The sequence below is a fragment of the Talpa occidentalis genome, unplaced genomic scaffold, assembly GCF_014898055.3.
Source record: "Talpa occidentalis isolate TD23 unplaced genomic scaffold, MPIMG_talOcc4v2.1 talOcc4.13, whole genome shotgun sequence".
NCBI lineage: Eukaryota > Metazoa > Chordata > Mammalia > Eulipotyphla > Talpidae > Talpa > Talpa occidentalis.
Window position 1 is genome coordinate 41,233,585 of NW_023601322.1, and position 26,023 is coordinate 41,259,607.

The window sequence follows — 26,023 nt, forward strand, 5'->3', positions numbered from 1 at the left end:
CTAGAGAAGGCTGAAGACAGAGCCAAACTTAGTAACTGCCATTAATTCAGTTCTCATTATGGACCTGGTATTTTATAACCACTCAATGAACACAGATAGACACCATGTGTCAGCATCTGAGCATCATTCATTTAATTCTCAGAATGACTACATATCCATAATAAGCAGAGACTACAGAGGCTCAATGATTTACTCAAGAGCACAAAGCTTGATTTCAAGCTTAGGCCTGGCTCCAAAGTCCTTGATCTTTCTATTATGCTTTAACTAAGCATTCATGATAGGCAGAAGTGTAAGTGCTTTATCTTTATAATAGTATTCAATATCCAGTACCTAAAGATGAGGTTGGAAAATGAATCATAGCCTCTGTTGTAAGTGTCTGCTACTTGTTATCTGAAAACTGTAAGTTTGAAAGAGCTAACCCATAGCTATTGATGAACACGGGATATCAAACCAGTAGCTAGTAAAGTCACATTCTTCACACAATTAACAAAAATACCTTAAAGTCATGGTGAAATGTCAATTATGGATAGGACAAAAAGGAAATTGTCTATGCTACAGGTGGAGGTATTCAAACAGAGCAGAGCTCTTCATTATGTTTAGTGAAACCCCAAAGAAATTGTAACTTCAAAGATTTACTTTGCCTCTCTCACTTCTAATGTACTAGATACTGCCACAACTCATCAGACAAGTATTATTGGCTTAGCTGGCAATCAGGTTTGGACAAGTCTAAGAAAGGAACAAGTAGAGATATTCAACACCTTTTCTCTAAAACAAATACACCAATATCTGGTGTCTTTAACAAGTCTCTTGATTGTCTAATGTGATGCAAAAGAAAGGTTTCAGGGATGTGACCCTTAAACAAAAAAAGAGCCTGATGTATATGACATATGCATTCTTTTTTTTTTTGTGGGACCCTAGCCGGTGACCGGGGATCGAACTGGCGCTGCAGAGGCTGCAGGCAGCCTCGCAACCCAGCGCTCAACCGCTGTGCCACCAGGGGAGGCCCGACATATGCATTCTTTTTGCTGCTGCTTCTTAGTTGTTTACTACCCATTTTAACTTACCTTTTGAATTTGACCTGCCCCTTGAGATATTGGAATAAAATGAGATACTGCAACAGGATGTGTCGACGAAAGTTACTGTCGCTCAGCTGTAAATCCATTAACTACTCAAAAAAACAAAAACAAAAAAACACACAAAACAATACATTAGATTTAAGTTTTCCTAAGATACAAGTTACATGCTATTACAGAAATGGAAGATTTCAATTCAAATACATTTGCTATTTGGTAATGGGAATGGCACTAGAACTTTGGTGGTGGGTATGGTGACATATATATAATCAAGCTGCACTCCTGAAACTTGAGTATTATAAACCAATGATAAATCTATAAAAATTAATTTTAAAACATTTGTTGAGAGCTCACTGATTATGAGGCATTACTGCTTGATCCCCAAGATAGAGTAGTGAAAACTTCATTTAGATTTCTTAACAACTTTATGTTGTGAGATATTTGTCAGTGCATGATATATCTAGCTCTGTGAAAGAACCTACCACATAGCTTTGAAGATGGCATCATTGCTCTATTATTGTTTCTACTTAAAAGTCTGTCTCTAACTGTCAATTGTTCTTTATTCCCCATTGTTATTCTAAATCTCTGCAGCAACTATTTTAACTCTTTCCCACTTACCAAAACCGCTATTTACCCCGCTCCACTCTCACTAGGTAACAACCTTCACCTTCGAAGTGGAGAAAAATACATTAAATTGGAATTTTCAGCTGCACCCACATCCTTGTTCTACCTGACTGCTAAAGGTAGTGCTTTCCATCTGGACATCCCTAACTCCCTAACTTTACTGAGTTGCATCAATTAATTGTCATGATGCCTCTATATTCAACCCTTTCTTTCAAGTTCCTTTCCACTGGCATTAAAGAACTTTGACTCTCAAAGAAATCCTAAATCCTCACCTTATTGTCCCCGAACAGCAAAACTTCTTGAACTAGCTATACTCACTGTTTCCAATTCACCTCTCAACCTGCTCAATCACATCTCAATCTGGTTCACCAATCCACTGGCAGTGTTTTTGCCAGGAATACCTATGACTTATAGGTTGGCAAGTCCAACTTGATACGCTTAGATTCCATAAAAACTTTCTTAGTTTTTCTCCAATCTCACTGCCTATTCTTCAATACTCTTCCTCTCTCCTACTCCCTCAAATGTTGGTTTTCTTCAGGATTCAGTTTGATGTTTGATGGTTTCTTCTCTGCGCAGCCTAAACTCTCCTTTTGGGCTGACTCATATTCTATAATTTTAATTATAACTTGTAAGCTGGTATCTTCAAAATCTATACTCTCAGTCAAATACTGTCCCTCCCTAATCTCCAGATCTGTACACTCATCCAGCTACTAGTTGAACATTCAACTGACAATCAGATTTCATGTTCAAAATAAAACCACATAAATTTCCCTCAAAAAGTCTGCTCTTCTCCAGTGTAGGTTTATTCAGCCAGAGGTTTAACCATTCACCGATTCTCCTATGTAATTCTAGGAAGACTTCCTGGAAGAGCAGCAACTCTAATAAACCAGGAGCAAACCAAATAAAACAGGAGCAAACCTAAAGTCAGAGAATGAGAAGAAAGAAACGGTACAAAGTCTGAGACAAGAGACTGAGCTCTTTAAAGACCCTAAGTAGTTCAACAAGTCTGGGGTGGAAACAGACTGAAAATGAAGACCTACAGTGGCGAGGCAATGTTTAAGAACTCTTCATCTATCCTGAGCTTTAAGTCCCCTTTACTGCATTTATCTTTTATGTCAGAAGATAATTTTTCTTGACAGAAACAATGTATGGAAAACAAGAATCAACAAGATATTGAATCAGAGGTGGAAAGGGACTTGTATGATTAGTCCAGCTATTTGCTTCACATTTTGCTTAGGAAAACCAGGCCTCAAAAAGTTAAAATTTTCTTTGAGGTTTAAAGCTAGTGTCAGGACTAAAACTAATACATTCAATTGTATTTTTCCCCAGAAAACATATTCCCAAATACTACTTTTTTGAGTTATTTTAAAAATTAAACCATTTACACTACACAGTAGATCAAAATTTCTGTCATTTTTTGAAAAAAGATTTTTTAATTTATTTATGCATAAAAGAACTGGCGTGTAGGCCAGAGGAACTGGGGGTGAGAGGATTCACCAGAGACAGAGTAGGGAGCAGAACAGGTAGATCTACTGAAATGTACTGCTAAGGAAAGCAGCGGGTAAGACAGGAGAGGTCTGCTGTGCCATATGGGTTAGCTCCCTGGGCAGGGATCAAACTCAGGCAGTCTTGGTGGTAGTGCTGAGACAACCCCTAGGCCACCAAGGAGGCCCCCATAATTTTTGTTTTTTGAAAAAAGGTCTTTTACTGCACATCTTAGCTTAGTCCTCAAACTCCCTCTTATTATTCCAAATGAAAAGACTCACGTCATTTTTCAGTTATATTTATATGCCTGTATATTCCTGGCAAAGTTAAAGGGTGAAATTTTCCCTTCCTATCACTTTAATACAAAGTAACTTAGAAATCTGTACTAAGCTGTCTTTACTACAGCACTATTTACAATAACCAAGTTATGGAAACAACTTAAGTGAGCAATGACAGATTAAATGGATAAACAAGACATGTGATATATACACAATGGACTACTACTCACCATTAAAAAAAAAAAAAGCAAAGGAACTGACAGAAACAAAACAAACCCTTGAAATCTGAGAGCAAAGCTGAGGCTACAAGAAGGGTAGTGTAGGAACAAAGATGGGGCTAGGGGCTCAATAGACTATGGCAGAGTATCTCTGGTGGTTTGGTGGTGGGCACAGTATTAGAAGATGTATCTGCAGAGGTATGGACTTATACCCCGAAACATATACAGTGCTGTAAATCAGTTATTTCAATAAACATAACTTAAAAGATAAATTTATAAAAATCTGTGCTAAGAAACAAAGTATTAAGTGCATTCTTATCAATCAAAACCTTAAAAATCTTAAACTGTCACTGACAAATCAGCTGAGGTCAATTTATCCAGTTTTCAAATTATGATGTATTTTAAATGTTCAAAAATGCAGTTAAGTAATGCCACTTTCATGTCCCACAGTTACACAAGTTACAGTTTCATATCAAACTAACATTTACACAGTTGCAGATCAAACCCTAACATTTTTAGCTTATGCAACAGCTGTTAGGGAACTAAAATACTGCCATGACTGTTAAGCCCTATCTATAAATTTTTTTCTTCTCTCTCTATTATGGTAAACACCACCCATATTTAATGGGTATGATTCCTATGCATGTGTTACACTATTACTGGATAGTAGCTGTCTGTAAATAATATATTGAGGTATTTTGCATGTTTTTAAGCTCTAATACACTTTATTCTGTAATAATCCATTTTCATGCAACATTGTGTTTTAAATTTATACAACTTAACTACACATGGATCTAGTTCAGGGGTTGGCAAATTTTTAGCAAATGATTTTAGGTTTTGTGGATCATATAATCTCCATCACAACTACTTATTTCTGCCATCACAAAGAAGAAGCATCCACAGATAAGACATAAATAAAGGTAGAGAGCTCCAATAAAGCTTATCTATAAAAACAGGGCAAGTCAGACTGCTGTCTCTCCTCTAGTTCACCTAGTCTCAGTGCATGACTAATCACAAAATATTTTCCAAGTACAAATTAAAACCCTGATGGAGGCTTAGAGTAGAAAATTTAGGATGGAGGCTTCACAAGACCAGCAACTGGAGGTGGAGGTAGAAATGATTAACCTAGTCATTAAACCAGCAAAAACATAAAGGAAAAACCCATGGGCAAGGGAAATCCTCCAGACTGCTTTAAAAATGGAGTTTTCCAGTCTACAAAGGACTGAATTGCCACAAAAGAACAAACTTTCAGAACAATTCCTGCCCTGGCGAAAGGCAGTTTTTATCACAAGACTATGTCTTGGGATATGTGTCTATGCAGCATCTCTTTTTAAAAAAAAAATTATTTTATTTATTTATGCATGTAAGAGCTGGGGTGCAGGCCAGAAGTGTGGAAGGTGAGAGGATTAACCAGAGTCAGAGTGGGCAGCAGAACAGGAAGATCCACTGAAATACACTGCTGTGGGGAGCAATGGGTGAGACAGGAGAGGTCTGCTGCACCATGAAGTTAGCGCCCTGGCTGGAGCTCGAGCTAGTGCTACAGTGGCTGTGGACAGCTTCACAGTGCTGAGACTTAACCCCTTGCACCACCAGGGAGGCCCCCATGCAGCATCTCTTTTTAAAATCTTTTTTATTGGTAACTAATCATATTTATTGTTATTTTTTTAATTTATAATTTTTTTTTAAAGATTTATTCATACAAGCACGGGTACAGTCAGAAGCGTGGGAGGGTGAGAGAATTCACCAGAGCCAGAGCGGGGAACAGAACAGGCAGAAGGACCGAAATACACTGCTGAGGGGAGCAGCGGGCAGCAGGAGAGATCTGCGCGCCATGTGGGACCCTCGCCGGCAGCCGGGGATTGAACCGGCGCTGCAGAGGCTGCGGGCAGCCTCGCAGCCCAGCGCTCAACCACTTCGCCACCAGGGGAGGCCCTTATAATTTTTTATTAAAATTTTTTTTTCACATCATTGTAGTCCCCATGTTTCTCCCACCTTCATATCACACCCTGTGAACCATCACCACATTCCTTTCTATTCTTCCCTCCCTTGTTTTGAACTCTCTCCCTCTTTTGTTTGCTGTGTGCTACGGTTCTATGGTCCAGCCTGCAAGTTTTGACTTTTTCTTGATCTTTGGTTTTTCTATATTCTACACATAAGTGACACCACCTCGTATTTATCTTTTTCCTTCTGACTTATTTCGGGTAGCATAATCCCTTCCAGCTCCATCCACGTTGTATGTGGCATCTTTTTTAACCAATCTTTTCCTTTGAAAAGCAGCACCACCAGCAGCAGTTCTCTGCCCACCTCTGTCTATGCAGGTGCCTCTTTTTCCTTCCTCCTCTTCCTAATAAACCTGTCCTTTAAAATGTGTCCTTTGCCTCTCTGAGTTTATCCCATGTCTCTTAGTAAACTCATTGTGTGCCCCTGAAAGAAGAACTGTCAACTTTTCTCAGAGGTAATCCAAGGACCCCTCTGCTCACAGAACCCCAACATCTCCTCAAATCCCATCAATCCTGTAGTTCAAAATATATACACCAGAAAGTAATTAAAAATAAGTTGACAAAATAGATTTAATGCAGAACAACCTTGGAAATCAAATTAGTCTTACTTGTATGAAGAAATAGAATTTTCCAACTAATATTTATCATCTTTAACCAAAAAAACCCCACATCTAATAAACTTCACTTTGAAAGGATATCAGCTAAAGAGAAAAAAGAACCATTGCTTATTATGTTTAGCAAAAAAGATTTATACCTTTTCACTTGTTAAAAATTTTGCAAAATATACATGCTCTCCTCCTGTTTTTAACTCTTCCATCTTTTTCCTTGAAGCCTGAGTATCATCTAGTTTATAACTCTTAAAAACAGCTAGAACTTCTTCAGAATACTGCAAAGTAAAAACATGAATTAGTTTTATTTGGCATTATTGCCCAACATGTTTATAGATTTTTCCTCTAAACATACTCTAAAGCACATTAAGTAAGAGAAATTAGGATAGCAAAATAGGATTGAACTATTTTGTATAAGATTACTGTAGGAAGAAACTGTTCCTGAAGAAATGGGATTTTTGATGCAGTTTGTGTAGAGAGCTAACAGAGAGAGGAATACCTTAAGAGTGTACAGAAATTTACTAGTGAAATTTGAAGAAATGCCTAAGCATTTCATTTGCTAGACAGCTGCAAATAAATAAAACAATGAGGTCAAATTCTATCCAGTTGAGCAGCGATTCAAGATGATTAGTCACATACTCTGAATTTGGATGGTAGCCTCTCAAAAGATATCACGTACATAATAAAAACTAAAAAATAACATAGAACATACCACGCTGCTTTTAAGAGCTATCTATTAACTTGGCGTTTTGGAAGACAATGAAACAGGACAGCTGATCTTTGAGTAGCCAAGAAAAAAATAAATACAAAAAATGTTTGTATAACTGGGGTTGGCAAACTTTTTCTGTAAAGGGTCAGATAGTATGAATTTTAGGCTATATGGCTCAGATGGTCTCAGCCTGCCATTATAGCACAAAAAGAGCACAGACGTATGTAGATGAATGGACACAGTTGTGTGCCAATATAACACTGTTTACAAAAGCAGGCAGCAGACTAGATTTGTTCCAAGGCTGTAGTTTGCACACCCTTATTCTAGCACAAAAGCTGAAATAATTTTGGACAAAGTAAAAATGCATTCTTCAAAAATCTGTTAATTCATGTTAGCAATACCTACCATATAAAAAACAAGCAAAACCCAAAGCTGTAATTACCAACTTTGAAATCCCCAAGTCATTTATAAACTATTTCACAAAACCAGTTGTATTTATAATTTAGCTCCTATATAATGCAAAATGGATACAAATGTAAGAAGTAGAATTATATAATGATAAGTATGCTTGATAAGAGTCAAATTTTAGCTCTGCCATTATCAGTAAATATTATGATTTTGGTAAATTTGACTTTTTTCTTACCTTAAGAAATGTCTTCCATGAAATCTTCTCATAGCATTGCACCGGGTTCCTGAAGTAATCCTGAAGTGACCAGAATTTTCTATATAGGTTGTAATCAATAGGAATGGAGCTAATAAAATAAATGTTATATGAATTAAATTATTTAAGTTCTTTAAAGAATATCTAAGTATTCCTAACTTTTCTTGGTTCAAAAACCCATCTAAGAAACTGATAAATGCTATGGCTTCTTTCCCCAGAAAAATGCATTCATATTTAAATTTCTACAAAAAATTTCAAGGGACTCATAGACTAAACAGACTTTATCTCCAGTGGTGGAACCATTAAATTTTGGCTGGACACATGATTATTCAGAATTAAATACTATGTTTCCGACCTGTCTTGCAGTTAAATGTGATCATGTTTTACCCATTTTTCTCTTTTTTGCTGGCTAGAATGCAGATATGATAAAGGACAATCTTGGACTATTGGAAAAAGAACAAATAGGAACAGCTGGTGGGACAAGATGTTGTTACAGAGACATCTAGATAAAAGGGAGTGGTATCATGTTCTCTGCCCCACTTAATGACGGGCAGAGCTGAGTGCCCAGGTGAAGTTAGATAACACAGAAGTTAGATAACGCAGGTGGGCTCAGAAAAAGAAAGAGTTCTTATTCCTGTGGCCTGACATGTGGAGAAGAGACATGTAGATACATTTGGAAGAGACATGTAGATAAGAGACATGTGGAGAGGCTGACAATGACACCATTTTCTTGATGTGGTATCTCTGTCACCTCAGCTTTCTGTAACTGGCTCAGAAGCCCTTTCCTACAGTTTACTGCCAGAAGGTGCCTTAGACTTGTGGCAAGCTTTTAGGCTTCTGTGATCCCACTTTAGGCAGACCCTGTTTTGGCTGGGCATTTGCCCAGAAGGGGATAGGTAATTTTGGGTGTTTTACTGGGAAACTAATATTCTTTCTCCTCCTCTTTCTCTATGTGAATAAGGAAAATAGTCACAGAGTTCATGTATTTGATTTTTCAAAAGAGATTTGAAACTGTGTTACCCAGATGATAAAGATTTTGAATTACGTGTTAAGTCAGAAAAAGAACTTGGCAGGCTTAGCCAATTTTTGTAAAAGAATGCTAACTTTGCTCGAGCAACTGCTAATATTTGAAGCATGTAGATCCTTGCTTCAAACCAATAGCGATGAATACTGACAATTTTTAATAGACCAAAATCTATCTCCTACCAAAGTTGTATCAAGAATGAGCAGTATTCAAAAGAATCTAATGGTATGCTAATTCACTCTTTCTAAACTCTTCTCTAGCAACATACAACTCTAGAAACAGGAAAGCAGTTAATGGAGCACCAAGCTCTACAGTGAAAGCAACTTCACTGTTTCCAACAATAAGATTCTAGGATTGGGTTTTCTATGGATCAAGTTAACAAAAGTAACAGAACATTTCCCAAAATGTGAAAGTAAACTGAAAAGAAGAATCCACCTACAATTTATTTATACCCATGACTATTTACATAGTTTCACACATATATTTATTTTGAAATAAAATATATCTGAAGATTATATAAATAAGTTTATATGCAGACTACACACACAGAGTTACTTAGCACATAAATTATCTCTTGAAATATACCAGGAAAGCTTGTCTCTTCAAGAAAAAAATGGAAGGCTACCTCTAGTCATAAAATGAGAATTATGTAATTATTGTATGTCCTTTATTATCTCTGTTGCCATGAAACTCATGTCCAAGTTAATGCAGGATACCAACAAGAATCTTACTCCAAGTTGCTTTATCACCTCCTTCTTGTAAGACTTAATTTTTTTCTTTCATATGTCTGAGATGTCTCATAGTATAAATTTTGAATATATTAGTATATTACTGCTAAGAAACTTTAATGGCTGAGAACCTAATATAGTTTTAAAAAAACCCTCCCCTCTTGATGGTTCTATTACTCATCATTATCTGCTGTCCCTCTCTTTTTTCCTTCATGGCTAAAGTTGTTAAAAGTATTACCTACATTCGAGGTTATCACCTCGAATTTTTTCAACCCACTGCAGTTTGCTTTTCACCTTTACCATCCCACAGATTTTTTTGAATTTTATCTTTATCCACATGAAGTAAATGTACTACTTATATATGCAAACAATAACAAGTTAGAGGTGATATCATATAAAATAGAGTCTACTGTAACTATTTTATATAAGATACTCTGTAAAATGACCTATGTTTTTAAACCTTGAGCTAATAATTTATAGCACTTCACACATGGGAATTATTATACAAACATTTTTACTCATATAGGTGAGCCAAATGTGAAATGGACTTTACATTGTACAATCATGACTAATGTATTCTTCTTTGTAAATTGCAATGCTTGGGACAGTTTGGTGATGTAACTGGCCACAAAGTAATCCTTCATATAATTTCTTCCTCAAAGGAAAATAGTTAAGTGATTTTCTGCAGCCAAAACTGATTTAACATAACCAATGGGGCTGAATTGTTTACACAGGCTTACACACAGTCTAACTAGAAAAAACAGCATTGGCCAGAGTTTGTTATTGGGGCTCTGTTTACAACTCAGGTGACAAGTTAATTTTGGAGGATGAAACTTTTGCTCAGAACCCCAAACCCTACCTTATCCATAACACACATGAACTAATAGATCTCTTAAAAAAAAAACAAAAAAAACACAAAACTATAGCTAATTAAAAAAAAAAAAAAAAGCTACTGCACAATGAAGAGACAATTCTGAGTACCCTAGAACCAATAACTATAGTAATAAGGATAACTAGTAAATAAGTAATTCAATAGACCATTTCAGATCAGCATCTCATTAAATCCTCTCAAGAGTAGCAGGGAGAAGGTGGCATTACTACAATTTTAAATATGTTGAAACTAAGTTGCAGGGGATTTAAGTAGTTTACTCATGGTTATACAACTGGGAAATACCGAAATTATGTCTGAAACCGTACTATTTTCATAGTTCTTTGGGTTTATGTTTTTGAATTTGAAATCTGGGATGACAGAATATATCTCCCTATGCAGATATAGGAAACACTTATTGGTCTTATAGAAATTCTTAAAAAAAAATTATTTACTTTGTAGAAGAACTGGGGTGTAGACTAGAAGTATGGGGGGTGTGAGAAGATTCATGAGACAGAATGGGGAGCAGCACAGGTGGATTTACTTAAATACACTGCTGAGGTGAGCAGCGGGAGAGACAGGAGAGCTCTGCTGTGCCACAAGTGAGTTAGCTCCCTGGCTCAGGCGTTGGCAGTGATAGCAGTGAGACTTAACCCCTACGTCTCCAGAGAGGCCTCTTCCAGAAATTCTTTCAATGAAAATAATGATAACTTGTCTTCTCAAACACCTACAAGACAGCTAGTGGAAGTTTTCTTTCATATCTTCCCTTTTCTCCTCCTCATTACTCCAGCCAGCATTAGAAAGAAATTATTCAGAAAGCAAGCACAGGGTTAAATATGATGAGCTAGGAAACGAATAGGAGAGTGTGAAAGAGTACATTTCTTTCTTATGTCTCCTACACTGATTTAAAAAAAAAAAAATCAACCTAGTACCTAGAGGCACTGGATCCACAAAGTTAAATGGAAAGAGAAGGAGAGAAGCACCTAGGTTACCTGGTGCTTGGTTTTTCAAATGTTAGGAGAGTTCATTAGATGATCAATGTATGTAAACACAGTAAACAATGATCTGTCTGCATATAATTTAGAAACAAACTGATTTAGGATTTATAATTTTAAGTAATATAGATGAAAAGTTACAAATAAATCTATAGGCATGATTTTCTTCCTTCTTGCCAACAACCTCACTCTAGTATTAAACTATTATCATTATAAAACAAGAAATTTGAACTTCTAGAAACTTACCAAGTTGTTGGTGCTTCGTCATCTCCCATTTCACCTTCTTCTACATCCATTCCTTCTTCTCTATCCTCAGTGTGCTAAGTTTGAAAAACATGTAGTTTGTCACGAAGCAGTTATTAGACAGAAGGAGGTAAATGCTGGAATTTACCTTCACTAATGGGTCACATTAGTGAAGTCTAGTCACAGTAACTATCTAGGCCTATAGTTAATCTTTAAGGCAATGGGAATCTAATTTTATGTTGACACTGATCTGAGAACTCAAGAGTGGTGACAATGACTTAAGTTATCATGAAGACATAGTGGAAAATTTTAAACCAGGATTTCTCCAAACATGCTCAGTATGTTCTTTCTGCGTAGAAAGGGTCTATGGCTAAATACATTTTGGACAGTAACTTTTTAGAGAATTAAGAAGATCATTAATAATGTAGTTCCCCTTCATCTGTGGGGGTATGTTAAACAACCCCAGTGGATGCTTAAAACCGCTAACACCGAACCCTATATATACTATGTTTTTTCTATACACAAATACTTATGACAAAATTCAATTTATAAATTAGGTACAGTAAGAAATTAAAAATAAAAGTTAAAAAACTGTAAAAAAAAGTTGTGTCTGTGGTCTTTCAAAGTATCTTACTGTATGTTTATTTTTATATAAAAAATATTTCACATGAAGTATGAAAAAGTCAATTATGTTCAGTTGACTGAAAATACAGATAAAGTTTGTATACAATTAAATAATGTAAATTAAGGACTCTAAGAACTATAGTAAGTACATAACTCTTAAAATGAATTTAAGTAGTTATCGTCTCCAATTTTAATCTGACTGTGGAAATCCTCCACCCCAACACAGAACACTTATTATCTGGGAACACTTTAAGATATTTTTGATTGGAAACTTGTGGATATGCTCAGTTTCTAGCTCCATATTGAAAAATTCAAAATAAGAAGTTTACATGAAGTAGCCAAGAAGTACTAAAATATACATGAAAGTGTAAGACCAGATTTTGAAAAATCTTTGGGCAGCATTATTTCCAAATTGATTGCTGATATTTTAAGGGATAAACTACAAAAACATAGTTTGACTGGCTAGAGGTGGGGGGAAGGAACTATGAGCCCTGAGGGCCTGAGTTGCTGCTGCTATACCCCATTAGCACCAGGCCAGGACACCCATGAGGATAACAACTCCACCAAGAATGCAGAGGAGTCCAACCATGACCCCTCCCCTCCCAATGTAAGCCTACAGTTTCTCTTCCTGAGCAAGAACTTAAAGCACTGGAGGAAGATGAAGATAAGCTTTTTAAAATGTGGGCAAAACTATTCAGATTTGCATAAGAGCACAATCTCCCAGAACGGAAGGAAGCAGGCACTGGCAGCACCAAACTCCTGAAGCATGAGGTGAAATGGCCATCCCCCTGGTCATAAAGAGGATGAAGACTCTAAAGATAAGCACCAACCATAATATAACACTAATGATGGAACTGAAGCCGATGTAGTCAGTAACCATACAGACTTTCCTGATGAGTGCCCTAATAAGCCCAAACTGCTGTAGTAATTAAGCTTCCTAAATGCGGAAAATGCATAGAAATTCAAAACAAAGTTCGAAGAATGTATGAAAGAGACCAAAGAGAGAGAAAAGAAAGGATAAGGCAGAAATGATAATGCCATGAATGTGGCAGAAAATCTGGAAGCTCTTTCAGTAGAGAGCAAGCAGTCAGAAGATGACGAGACAAAGGAGAAAGCTGAGGAATAGCAGTCTTCCATTGCTTTCTTTCCCTTCTTTTAAAAAATATTTTCCCTGCCCCTCCCACATATAGTTTGTTTTTGTTGTTTTGTTTTTACAAGGGACTTCATATAAAGAAATTAATTCTGACATTAGAAAAGTCTGATTAATCAAGCAAGATATCAGTTACATCTAGTAATTAATATCTTAAATTTTATAACTTGTTCCTAGATAAAGAGTATGTGCTGAATGTCTAGAAATTTGGCATCTAGGACTGCTTTCTGAATATATCATAAATAAATTTAAAAAGAAGGCTGATTATAGCTGAAGTCCTTTTAAAAACCAGTGGGCAAAGATGGACTATGTGACAAGTGGTTCTGAGGTAACTGCCTCACCATTTAGAAAAAATAAAATTATAACACAGAACAAATTCCAACATTCTTTCTGGGTAAAGGATTTTCAAGAAAAAATAAATTATAAAAGCACCAGAAGAAAGAAAACAAAGGGGATTATTATAATTTGGGGGAGTGGAAACCTTTAACATGACACAACATCAGAAACAGAAGACTAACAAATAACAATATTAAATCCAACTTTTAAAGTTCTATACAGCAAAAGTACCATCATGTTATGAGAACTATAAGGTAAGAAAAAAAGATGTCAGCACGATAAGCAATAAATATTTTATATAAAGAGCTTTATATGCAAATGAGAAAGACATTTCAACAGTAGAATGAGCAAATGGCTTAAATGGGTAATTCTCTTTCTCACTGCTTCTAATAAGCATGAAAGAAAGATAAGTTCTAGTAAACATAAAGTTCCACCATTTAATTAATAACCAGGAAATGTAAAACAAAGATGACTTGCTTTTCAAGTACATATCAAGGAAAAATTAAGCAAAGATTTTTAAAATCCGATAACTCTTAGTGTTGGTGTGAGGCTGAGAAAATATAGGCATTATCTACCCATCTGCCACTGGCAGTAGTATAAATGGGTATATCATTTCTGAGAACTAACTGGGAAATAATTATCCCAAATTGATAAAGGCATATTATTCTGACATAGCAGAATTTATCCTGTGGATACACATGCACAATTTAGGACAATATACACAATACAATCCACTGTAACACTGCTAACAAAATGCCAACTAATGGGATTCTGATATATCAATTTACAGATTTATGAAGAACCATTAAAACACTGAGAAAGATTTGAATGTATTGAGTGCATCCAATCTATACTATTAAAGAGGAAAGTGAGTTTCAGAATAGTATGTATTACATGATCTCATTTTAGGGAAAATAGCTACACACACATACATACAAAGTACTGGTAGTATCAATGGAAAATGCTAAGAATGGTTCTTTGGATTCTTGGATTATGGAATAATTGTACTTTGTATTTTAAATATTTCTATTTTGTTTGCATTTTTTTTTTACACAGAATACATATTATTTCTATAAACTGGAAATAAAGATTTTAAAATTTTTGATGATTTAGAAGACCTATTCACATGAGTTATTCAACAACAAACTTATAAATATGTTGTGTTAGGCTAAATAAAAGTCTTACCTTCTGACCCAAGGTGCTTTCCTGCTCATTGGTATTGAAAACAGTGACATTTTCCAGATTAAATTGGCTCTGTAAGTTAAGACCTATTTAAAAAAAATTTTTTTTTTTCAAAGCAAACTCACCAAACACCTAAATTTGTTTAAGAATGTAACTTTGTGATTATATAACCAAAACGTATAAATTGATAAGTCCTTTAGTAAGTAAAGATCAAATTAGAACACCGGTATTTCCCTCCAAATGTTTATTAGTCACAAAGAGGAAAATGGTAACATTGTAGCAGAGAAATATGGTGACCAAGGAGAACACTTTAACTAAGTAAGCAATGATAACATAACCAGTAATAAAACATAACAACCTCACACCCAAATGATGCATTAAGAAGAACACATCACCTCTGAGTCTTCCCTAAAATTCATAACCTTAATCTAGTAAGGAAAAAAAACAAGAAAAACCTAAATTGATTCTACAAAATACCTGACTAGTACACTTCAAAATCATCCAGGTCATGAAATAAGCAAAGACTAAGGAACTATCATTGATTAGAGGAGATTAACGTGATATCAAAACTAAATGCAATGTGGGATCTTGGATTGGATCTTTAACAGAAGCAGTGCTAAAGTTGATAAAATCTGTAGTTTAACAGTCCTGTACCAATGTTGATTTCTGTGTGACTCAACTACACATTATTAATAAGCTTTGAACTTAAAGACTTTATTTAATACCTGTATTATATACTAAGACCGATATTACTATTGACCAATAAAAGAAAATAAATAACTGAAGATGATCTTCCAAAGCATTTTATTTAATGTATAAAAGCTTACCTGATTTCTCAGATAAAGGGAAAAGCCGAGCCAAAAAGAGTTGAATTCGTCCACAGAACACTGTATTCTGGGATTTTGATAACCTTCTTAGGAGATCTAACAATATACAAAAATGAAGGTTACATGGAAGAAATCCACGATACACATTTGTTATCCAGTTTGTCAAGAGTTATTTCATAAAGCAGTAGTTCTTAAAATGCATGTGTGAATTATTGTCACAAAAAAGCACTCGAAAATTAGGAATGAACAGGAATAGTTTAATTAAATGTGAATGATAAGTTTTAATAGAGATTGTTACTTTAAAAAAAAAAAGGTAACATTTTAAATTTTGTCACTCGGGCCTCCCTGGTGGCACAAGGGGTTAAGACGCAACCTATGAAGCTATCCGCAGCCACTGCAGCACAAGTTCGATCCCGGGCCAGGGAGCTACCCACATGGAGCAGCAGACCTCTCCTGACTCACCCGCTGCTCCCCTCAGCAGTGTATTTTAGTCACTCTGCCTGTTCTGCGCTCCACTCTGTCTCTGGTGAATCCTCTTACCACCCCCTCACCTCTGGCCTGTACCCCAGTTCTTGTATGCATAAATCAATAAATCTTTAAAAAAAAAATTGTTACTCATATTTAACTCAACAAATTGTTGAGTTACTTACCATTGCACATACGTAGTAAATAATTTTTCCCAGCAGAATAGAATGTATTCTGAAATTAAAACAGAAAATATTATTACTTTTCAGAAGTTGTTGCACATCCATCAACATTAAGTCACAGGAAATAAAATATTAAAGAGCATTAACATGTACTAAGAAATCTACCAGGTCACACTTTTTATTAAAAGCAAGTGACATTTTCAATGAAATAAAAATATTTTCAGATACCTAACAAATTTACTTAGTCAAATTATTACTTAGTCAAATTGTACACTTCAACTTTTTCTCTACATGACTCCTACATGATTCCCCCAAGAGAACAGAATATAAAATTCTCTCACAAGGACAAACTTTTGGGCAATCAGCAGAATTAGGAATTTAAGCCAACCTCCACCCCCTCAAAAAAAAAAACCCAAACCAATTATCCTCAGAACTCTGGATACTTAGAAACATAATGTTAGTAGAGAAAGAAACCAAAGCACTTACTGATTTCCAAGTAGCAACATTTTTTTCCACAAAAGTGAATATTGTGTCACACAAATCCAAAGGAAGACAATCCAAAACATCTCCCAACAATACAAAAGGTGTAGATGCAGTACAAATACCTTCAAGCAGAGCACAAGCCAATTAAAAAGTTTAAAATGCTACTGAGTAAATAGTTCATGCAAAATAATTCTGAAGAACATCTTAAAGGTACACTTTGTCAACCCTAACAAGGCTTTATGAGATAAGAAATGAAAGCAACCTAAAAGTCCCCAAATGGGACATACTTAGTTTTGGTATGTACACTCAGTAATGATGATGATAAAATCATTCTTGGTAACACTTCTAGCGCATTTGTCAGGTATCCTGAGTGCTTTACATATACTAACATATAAACCTTTATATCCCTACGAAATAGATATTATCTTTAGCTTATAAAAGGGGAAAACTGAGACACAGAGACGTTAAGTAACCTGCCCAAGGTCACAGAGCCAGAGAGTGGTAGAGCTGGGATATGAACCCAGGTAGTCTGGCTCCACAGTCTGTTTTCTTCACCACTAAGCTATTCAAAAGAATATAAAGCAGCCAATTAAAAACGATGGTTATGAAGGCTATAAATTGGAAAATGCTTATGATACGTTAAGTGAAAAAGGCAGGATTCAAAATTGTATATACATTATGGTTATAACAATAATTTTTTGAGACTGATTTTATACCAAAATGAATGGTAGTTTTTCAAACCCTTTCTCTAGTTTCCAAATGTTCTATAATGTTGCCAAATTATCTTTGTGATTTGAAAAGATCAGCTTCAAAAGAGGTAATAAAAAGATGTGATACTGATTTCAACTAATATTAAACATTTAAATAACAGTATTATTCAGGGGAATGAAAGATAAAAAGTTATTTTGAAATTATGTTATAAAAGTAAAGCGATAAATTAAGGATTTTTTTTAAAGTCATGCATGCTAACTAAAACTTAAGTGTTTAAGTTGTCACTTAAGCACTGTACATAAAATCTAAGAGGCACTAGAAGCCAAAAACACTGTATTAATAAAGTACATTCAGAAAAAGGAAGTAGTATTTCCAGTTCTACTCTGCACTGGTAGGATCGCATCTGGATTGTGATGTGAGGGATACTGCCCAGAACCAGTATGTGGATAAGGCAGCAGATTTCAACTCAATTCTAGGAAAACCTAATGAACAGATCTATCTAATAGAAATCAAGCAGTGAGTTCCATCAACTGGCATCAGAACATTACAGAGAAGTAGGTTAGACCAGAGATGAGACTGGAGATAATAAAGTCCCTTATCACTTAGATTCTGTGATACCATATGCCTTGGACACCCAAGAGATTTGAGAGGCATACTCCCTGCCCTTAGTTGCAGTATAGTTCAGTATAAGTTTATTCACATTTATTAATTACAGAACTTAAGAAAATCACCTAGCTTCTACTCCCAAGGATTTTAATTCAGTAAAAGTCTCCCTTCTCTCTTTTACATAGTAAATTCCTACTTCATCTTTTGGAGCATTGAGCAAATGTAAGCTCTTCTAAAAAACTTTCCTAATATCTCACCTATGCTTCTAAAGCACAATGCACATAAATCACAGCATTTATCAAAGCTTGTTTTTTTTTTTTTTTTATGTAGGGTAGACATTCTTGTGTGTTTTAACCAGCATAGTGTCTGACACTGAATAGAAACTCAATAAATATCTGCAAAGTTAAATTTAACAAAATATTTATGGACAATTTAAAAACAAGTCACCTAAGCGATACAATAATAATCTCTCTCAAAAAAGAATTTTCCCCAATCAAATAAAAAAGCATATAAGCTTTTATTTTAAAGTTTAAGTTTGTAAGTTCTCATGTTTCTCAAGTAAATTAAAAGTTTTAAACATAGACTCTGCACAACTTCAAGTATTAAAAACATTACCAGTCTACAAGAGAAACATTTCAAGTTAATCAATGAACTAAGCATTTGCTGCAACCTGTTTCACAGAGACTGGGCACTACACCATGTTGTAGAACTCACTTAAGTTTTATTTATTAATGAATGAATGAATGAAAGAATGGGCATCTCACATAAAAGTTTAATATGTAAAGTGAGAATTTATGAACTATGCTGAAGCACACAAAATATCTTGCTTCTACAGTGCTTCTACATAACACTATCATGTATGTTCCAGTTTTTTGTAGGAATAATTACTAAAATAATATATAATGTTTTGTAGATTAAAAGGCACTTTTCAAATAAATTATGAGTGAATCAAATGAATATTTTAACCAATTGGTTAAGAGTATTGAATTATTTTTGCATTGCTTTCTGCAATTATTTAGTGTTAGGTACTGTGTGCTTAATTACGTGTCTTTTGAAAAAGACTCTTGGAAATATCCTCCACTGCACTGACCACTATCCTTTGATAGTTTTCCTGCCAGTCTCTCCCAATTCAATTCTTTCTCCATAGCTGGCTAGCATGGCATTCAAAGCTTTCACAAATCTAACTTATCCCTCCAGCTCTTTTCTCGCCATACTTTCACTGCTGCGTTCCATGTAGTTCTTTAGTCATGCTGAACTCAGCCTATACATAGCTTTTCCTTTCTGTTTCTGTCTGACAAGTTCATCATCCCTCTGGACATAGCTGCCTTTCTCAGGCTTTCTTTTAGATTCTGAAATTTAGAGAGTCATTTCAACATCTCATTCTCACTTCAAACACAATAATTACACCACAATAAAACATTTATACATATGTCCCTTAATTAGCAGGGACTGTTTCATTCATCATTGAACCTCTAAATCGCAGCTCAATTCCAGGCACACTGTAGATGCTCATTATTTACTGAATGAAACAACTGGAGAACAAAGTAAGTGCCAAAATATGTACTGCATAATAGAGATGGAAAAAGTGTGAGTTAATTTCATTGGACAACTTCTTGGCAAAGGTAGGATTCAGGTAGAATTTGAAAAATGAAGAAAATCAGATAGTTGAAGAGACACAGGGAAAATTTTAAACATAGCATGTCATGTCCAAGGTTACTTTAAAAAAACAAAACCACACTTACCTTCAGTTACTCCCCCAATAGCAAGAGAAATAATAGCTAAAACATTTTCACATGATGAATGATTTATCTACCAACAGAGAAAACAAATTAATTTAGGAGCCAGGGTTTAGAATATTATAATAACAATAAAAAGATACCCTCTGACACGAAGTTGATTATCATAAATATGGGATAAAAATGTTTCTTGAAGATAAAATTATGCTTGAGGATGAAAATACAAAATAAACAAGAATAGAATAAGTAACTGTAGGAGTGTATCAAGTAAATAATAAGCAGGTAACTCACAACAACCCTACAATTCAGAAAAGCAAAGTAACTTGCCCAGGGCTTCATAACAGGTAAGTGACTAAGCCTGAAGAGGAAAAGAGTTTTGATAGAGAATTGTCCAAAATAAAGGGGACACTCCATTAAGGCCATTAGGGAAGGGAATCAACCTCCACCTAACTAAGCCTAAACTGTTAAAACTTTCCTTATTCAGTTGCCCCACCAATGGTAAATAAATTGACTGTTCATATTTAGATTAGATTTCTCTACTGAAGTTGAATAGGCTCTAGTTATTTTTGTAAGCTTATTTTTTTTTAAAGATTTATTTATGCATACAAGAACTGGGGTACAGGCCAGAGGTGCAGGGGAGGGGGGGTGAGAGGATTCACCGGAGACAGAGTGGGGAGCAGAACAGGCAATGTACTGAAATACACTGCTGAGGGGAGCAGTGAGCAAGACAGGAGAGGTCTGCTGCACCATGTGGCCTATACATAGCCTGTACATGGCCGGCAGGGACTGAACTCGTGCTGCAGAGGCTGCGGATAGTTTCACAGTGCTGTGCTTAATCCCTTGTGCCACCAGGGAGGTCCTATTTTTGTAAGCTTATTAATGAAGAGGATGCCATAGGAGAATGAGAGCATGAATCCCAGCTGAACATTTTTGGACTAGTCCTTTCATGACATTATAGGATGAGTCACTATTTACATAGCAAAGTGAAAGGGCCCAACTTCAACTTCTAGTTCGTGCCCATTAAGACCTCATGTCAACTTTTCTTATATTCACATGGAGAGGAATCTCTTCATTTATCAAATCAAACCCTTAAATTGTACCTGTGCTGTTAAAACCCCTAATTATTACAAAACTCCTACACTAGAATCAAGTCAGCTTTCACAGAAGCAAGTTCACTCTAAGAAGAAATGGTCATGTTTAAATATCCATTCTAAGGATAGGAGTAATTTTTTGTAATTTGATTTATTAATTTGCCAGCAAAATTTTAACAATAAAGGAAAAACATACTTACAATTTCTTCTTCTAGAACACCTCTGAAAGCCTGGTCAAGGGTACATTTTTTTTCATTTTCACTATTGAAAACAAAACACACCTGAATTTTCTTGAACAGTTCAGGGAAATTATAAATATTTAGGTAAGCATATTTCATTGATATGAATGCCTTACCTGCCAGGTAACTGGCCGAAAGTACTCAACAATGGTTTGATATTTTTGTTGTTCAGAGCCTCCCTGGTAGACTTCTAGAAAAATAAAAAAAAAAAAAATAAAAAAAAAGCTAATAATTGGAAAGATTTTGTATATTATTTACTGAAAAGCATTACACTCTAACAGTCTAAGTAAAAATATTTATATCTGGGAATAGTCATTCTATCAGTCATTATTCAAATGCCACTGTTAACATTCTCATCACTTTCAACCTGGCCAGAATTTCCTACCTAGGGTTTCTCATTCGAGGTTTTCCCTCATACTTTTTATCACATTCACGAGAATACAGTAAGTCCTCATTTAATGTCATTGATAATTTCTTAAAAACTATATCTTTTAAGTTAATGACAGGATGTATAACGAAAACAGATTATCAAATAATGACACTTTGTTCAATGTTGGCAGGGATTTTTTTCTCACAATACCATAATAAACACAGAATGGGACAGAACCTCAAATGTTTTCATAGCTCCCTCTTGAGGTCCTTGATGTTAATCTATCTAATCTTAACTCCCCACAATCCCCTCACACATATTCTCCACTATCTTGTCATTATTTCATCATTTTCTATCAAGTACACGCTAGTGTATTCATACCTTCATGTTATTCTTCCCACCTGCTTACCTAAATTCTATTCATTCTTGAAGACCTATCTTACGTGCGACCTTCTCTAGGTAGCTGGTTTAGTATAGTCCCTCACACATAGTAAGTACTGAAAAAATTCTTGCTGTCTTAGTCAAAACTGAAGACAGTTTTTGAGAATTATACTGGAAATGTCCATTTCTGACTCTGCAACTAGTAGGCTGTGAAGTCTTGGGCATATCTCTTTATTTCTTTGTGTTTAATTTTCCTCACCAGTAAAGAGGGTAGCTGTAGATCCTTACTACCAGCAGCATTAGTGGCATCACCTGGGAATTTGTTAGAAATGTAAAATCTCAGGCCTCATTAGACTCAAGAATCACAATCTATATTTAACAAGATTTCCAGGTGATACCATTTCACACAGAAGCTTGAGAATCACTGGACTATATGGTCTCCAATTTGATGATCCCCTCTCGAACTAATATTTTGGACATTCTGAACAGTTATCATTGGCAAAATTTTCAGAGCACCATGGGTTACAGCAAAATGTGCAGAATGAAAATGATCCTGATGACATAAACAAGATACAATTTGATAAAAACCACTCTACATGAAAAAAACACCTGCACGTAAGAAAACTATTGTCTGTAAAGAATACATTTTTCTTTCACAGAATTTTCACTCTGGTATAACGACATATATGCAGTTAAAAATCTGTGTAGTTGAACCGTGGCCTGAAACGCCAGTGCAAATCTAAAGACGAATACGGTCACACAAGTTAAATAGGGTTCTTCATGCTGGAGGCTGTGACTGACAACATAAAAATATTGGTTTTAATTGAGAAAAACGAAGTAAATCGCTTAACTTGGGGAGGGGTGTGAGTTTGTGTCTAGCTTCTATTTCATTACCCGGGGTAATAAAACAGCTTATTTCACAGTGCAATTCTTAGAGTTAAAAAAGCTGGCACGACGCTTATTTACTACAAACGCTCTGTAAGGAATTCCCAAATGCTTTCACTACTCTTACCTAATGTGTAAGCATAAATAAAAAGCACCTGCAGCCCGCCCCAAGCTGATCTCCGTCTTTTCTCCCTTAGGACCTCCTCATGGATCTCTCAGGAGGGCGGGGGGCACAGGTGTGGTTAATAGACAAAAAGAACCACCACCGGCCCGCTCAGGAGGCGGGGCGAGAGCCGGTTCTCAAAGACAAAACCCCTTGTGCCCTCGCCCTTCAGCAGCTACCCTTCCAGTGTGGAGACGCCTGCCCCGCTAAGCAAGCACTGCAGAGGAGCTGGATCCGCAAGAAGCTTGGGGGTGACCCCTCCACTCAGGAAGCCAACGTACCAAGCACGCGGGGTTCCCAAACCTGTCCGCGGAAAGGCGGAGGCCGACAGCAGAGCACGCCCGGAAGAGGCAGGTAAGGTGAATTTCCCACCTCCCAGCCCCCGACGGGGCCGGGTGCTGGAGTGCCGGCGTTCACATCTCTGCTCCCACTTTACCTCACAGCAAAAGTCGAGTAATTTCAGGGAACGTAGGGCAAAGATCAGTGCGGGGTCAGGCCCGCACCCTCCCACCTTCCACTCACCGTAAACCGCGTTCGCGCTTCGGGCAAACTAAACAGTGGCGGCGTCGGAGACATCTTCTCGGTTGCGCGTGCCCGCCACCGCGCTGCGGCGCTTTCCGATGACGTCAGGCCGGGAGCAAAGAGATGGCCTGCTCGGGCTAGAGCGGCCGTGAGCCGAGGGGCCAGCCTGTTGGCCGCGTGCGCTGTACCAAATTCTAGTGGGCGAGGGAAACTTGAGTCGTCCACACAAAGCGTAATCCGGGTTCGTGGGTAACCCCTAGGGTGACGACTTACGGGCGACCTCGCCCTGAAAACTGCACGGGTAGGCGGGGACGGCCACCAGCGCGGGGTTCCTGGTCTGGGGAAGCCGGGTGAGCGTCGGCTGGTGATGACTCACGGGGCCGCGCGGGAATGTAGCCGCTGCCTGAGAAGCCGAGGCAGGTGGGTTGTCTGGGAAAACGTCAGGTTGGGGAAGTTTTGGCAGTTGGCGTGGACCGCCGGACCGCGGTCATTTTCACCCAAGGAGTATTTTCTTTTTTTCTTTTTTTTTCAGTTGCAGAAAAAAAAATTATTTTTATTTTTATATTGCCCATACAATTGCACCCCCCCGCCCCTTGTTTTGACCCCAGTCCCTCCTTTCCCAAGGAGTATTTTCAGCTTCGGATTTACATACCAGTTCGTGGGCTCCGTATCTGAGGAGCAGTTCCCTTTTCTGTGAAAGAAGAAAGAAAAGGCCTATGTTTCTGGGCAGTTGTACAGCGCGAATGAAATAATGCTAGTTGGGCTACTATGGCCTGTAACGGTATCTTGGAATTAGTTGCTCGCGCCTAAAGGTTGCCACTGAAAGAGGAAAGATCGTGGAGGAATGCAGTAATTGGAGAATGGGTCACGAGACATTTAGGGCAGAGGCACCCTCTGTAAGCTCATTTCCTCCTTTGACTCCCCTCACTGCAGAGACTTGGCTAAAGAGAAGCCAAGTGGCAGAAACTTTATCATTTGGAATTATACAATGGAGAAAGAAGCACCGATCCAAATGCTAAAAAATGTCCCTCCAGTTCCTATTCTTTTACACGTGTATCTAAATAAAGCTAGACATGCTTTATCTCGTTCCTTTTATTGACATCCAATGAATACAAGAAGCTAACAAAATGACAACTTTGCAGAGTCATACCTTTTCGTGGGAATCATAAACAAACATGGCTACCTGGAGAATTAGTCGCCCCCCTAACCCACCCCACCCCAATCAACAGAACCATTCAACTTTAATTGTATAACTTAAATCTACAAAATGACAAGCTGGTATTAATTGATTTTGTAGGTAGCTGATGTAATAGGATTATTATCAACTATTTGGGGAGAGGTAAATGAAATACTTTATATGGACATGTAACATTAGTTACAGGTGTACAATATAATGACAATATCTGTGCAGTGAAATAGGTTCTAAAATAAGTCTAACTTATGTCTTCATATTTAGACATTTTTCTCATGATTTACTCTCAGCAGCTTTCAAGTATGCACTTCAGTATTGATGATAGACCATGCTGTAGATTACATTCCCCAAGACATTTTGTAACTGGAAGTTTGCCCCTTTTGACATCTACCTATTTTGCCACTACACAATTCCCTGCCTCTAGCAACCACCAACCAGTTTGTCTATATCTATGAACTTGGAGGTTTTTGAAGGCAACACTTAGTGTTGTGCCCTCAAGATTGATTTAAGTTACTTCAGGTGGCACGATTTCCTTTTAACAACTAAATAATATTCCATTGACTATATATTCATGTATTGATTTCACTGTTCTGTGACTATCAGGGCGTAACTTCACAAACCTACATTTTATAATTTTTTTTTTTTTTTTTAATTTTTTTTTTTTTTTTTATAGAGGCATGCTTTATTTATTTGTTTGCTGGTTTGTTTGTTTGTTTTGTTTATACATGCACTGGGTACAGTCAGAAGCGCGGGAGGGTGAGAGAATTCACCAGAGCCAGAGCGGGGAGCAGAGCAGGTAGAAGGACCGAAGTACACTGCTGAGGGGAGCAGCGGGCGGCAGGAGAGGTCTGCACGCCATGTGGGACCCTCCTCCGGTGGCCGGGGAGCAGCCAGGGATCGAACCGGCGCCACAGAGGCCGCGGACAGCTTCGCAACCCAGCGCTCAACCACTGCGCCACCGGGGAGGCCCACAAACCTACATTTTATAATACACTACACCCTGGGCTCTATGGTATAGCCTATTTGGAATCACTAGTGGTATATACAGTTTGAATATCCAAAGGGATGTATGATTGTATCTACCACATTTTCTTTACTCATCCTTTTGGGCACGAAGTTTGTTTCCATAGCTTGGCTATTGTAAATAATGTTGCAGTGAATGTTGTATGCATATATTATCTTTGCAAGGTTTTTTTTTTTTTATTAAGATAAGTGGAATTGCTGGCACACATGGTAGTTCTGTTACTAATTTTTTGAGGAACCTCCATCCAGTTTTCTATAGTGGCTGCACCAATTTACATTCCTATCAACAGTGTATAAGGATTCCTTTTTCTCCATATCTACACAAACACTTGTTATTTCTT

At 36.8% G+C, this 26,023-nt stretch overlaps 1 protein-coding gene and 1 pseudogene across 1 annotated transcript in view; one reads left to right on the forward strand and one right to left on the reverse strand.

Annotated features, from left to right (window-relative positions):
- Positions 1–24,253, reverse strand: part of THOC1 (THO complex subunit 1) — a 34,342-nt gene extending 10,089 nt beyond the window's left edge. The window contains exons 1-13 of the mRNA XM_037508758.2: positions 24,120–24,253; positions 23,468–23,986; positions 21,263–21,336; positions 21,108–21,168; positions 19,823–19,889; positions 16,767–16,885; positions 16,284–16,332; positions 15,634–15,729; positions 14,810–14,892; positions 11,518–11,591; positions 7,639–7,747; positions 6,433–6,564; positions 1,065–1,165 (exon numbers count right to left, since the gene is read on the reverse strand). Coding sequence (XP_037364655.1) covers positions 1,065–1,165; positions 6,433–6,564; positions 7,639–7,747; positions 11,518–11,591; positions 14,810–14,892; positions 15,634–15,729; positions 16,284–16,332; positions 16,767–16,885; positions 19,823–19,889; positions 21,108–21,168; positions 21,263–21,336; positions 23,468–23,521 — 1,019 coding nt within the window. The 5' untranslated portion in view covers positions 23,522–23,986; positions 24,120–24,253. The remainder of the gene's footprint in view (positions 1–1,064; positions 1,166–6,432; positions 6,565–7,638; positions 7,748–11,517; positions 11,592–14,809; positions 14,893–15,633; positions 15,730–16,283; positions 16,333–16,766; positions 16,886–19,822; positions 19,890–21,107; positions 21,169–21,262; positions 21,337–23,467; positions 23,987–24,119) is intronic.
- LOC119243715 (ran-specific GTPase-activating protein-like) lies at positions 12,623–13,264 on the forward strand (annotated as a pseudogene).
- Positions 24,254–26,023: the final 1,770 nt, after the last annotated feature.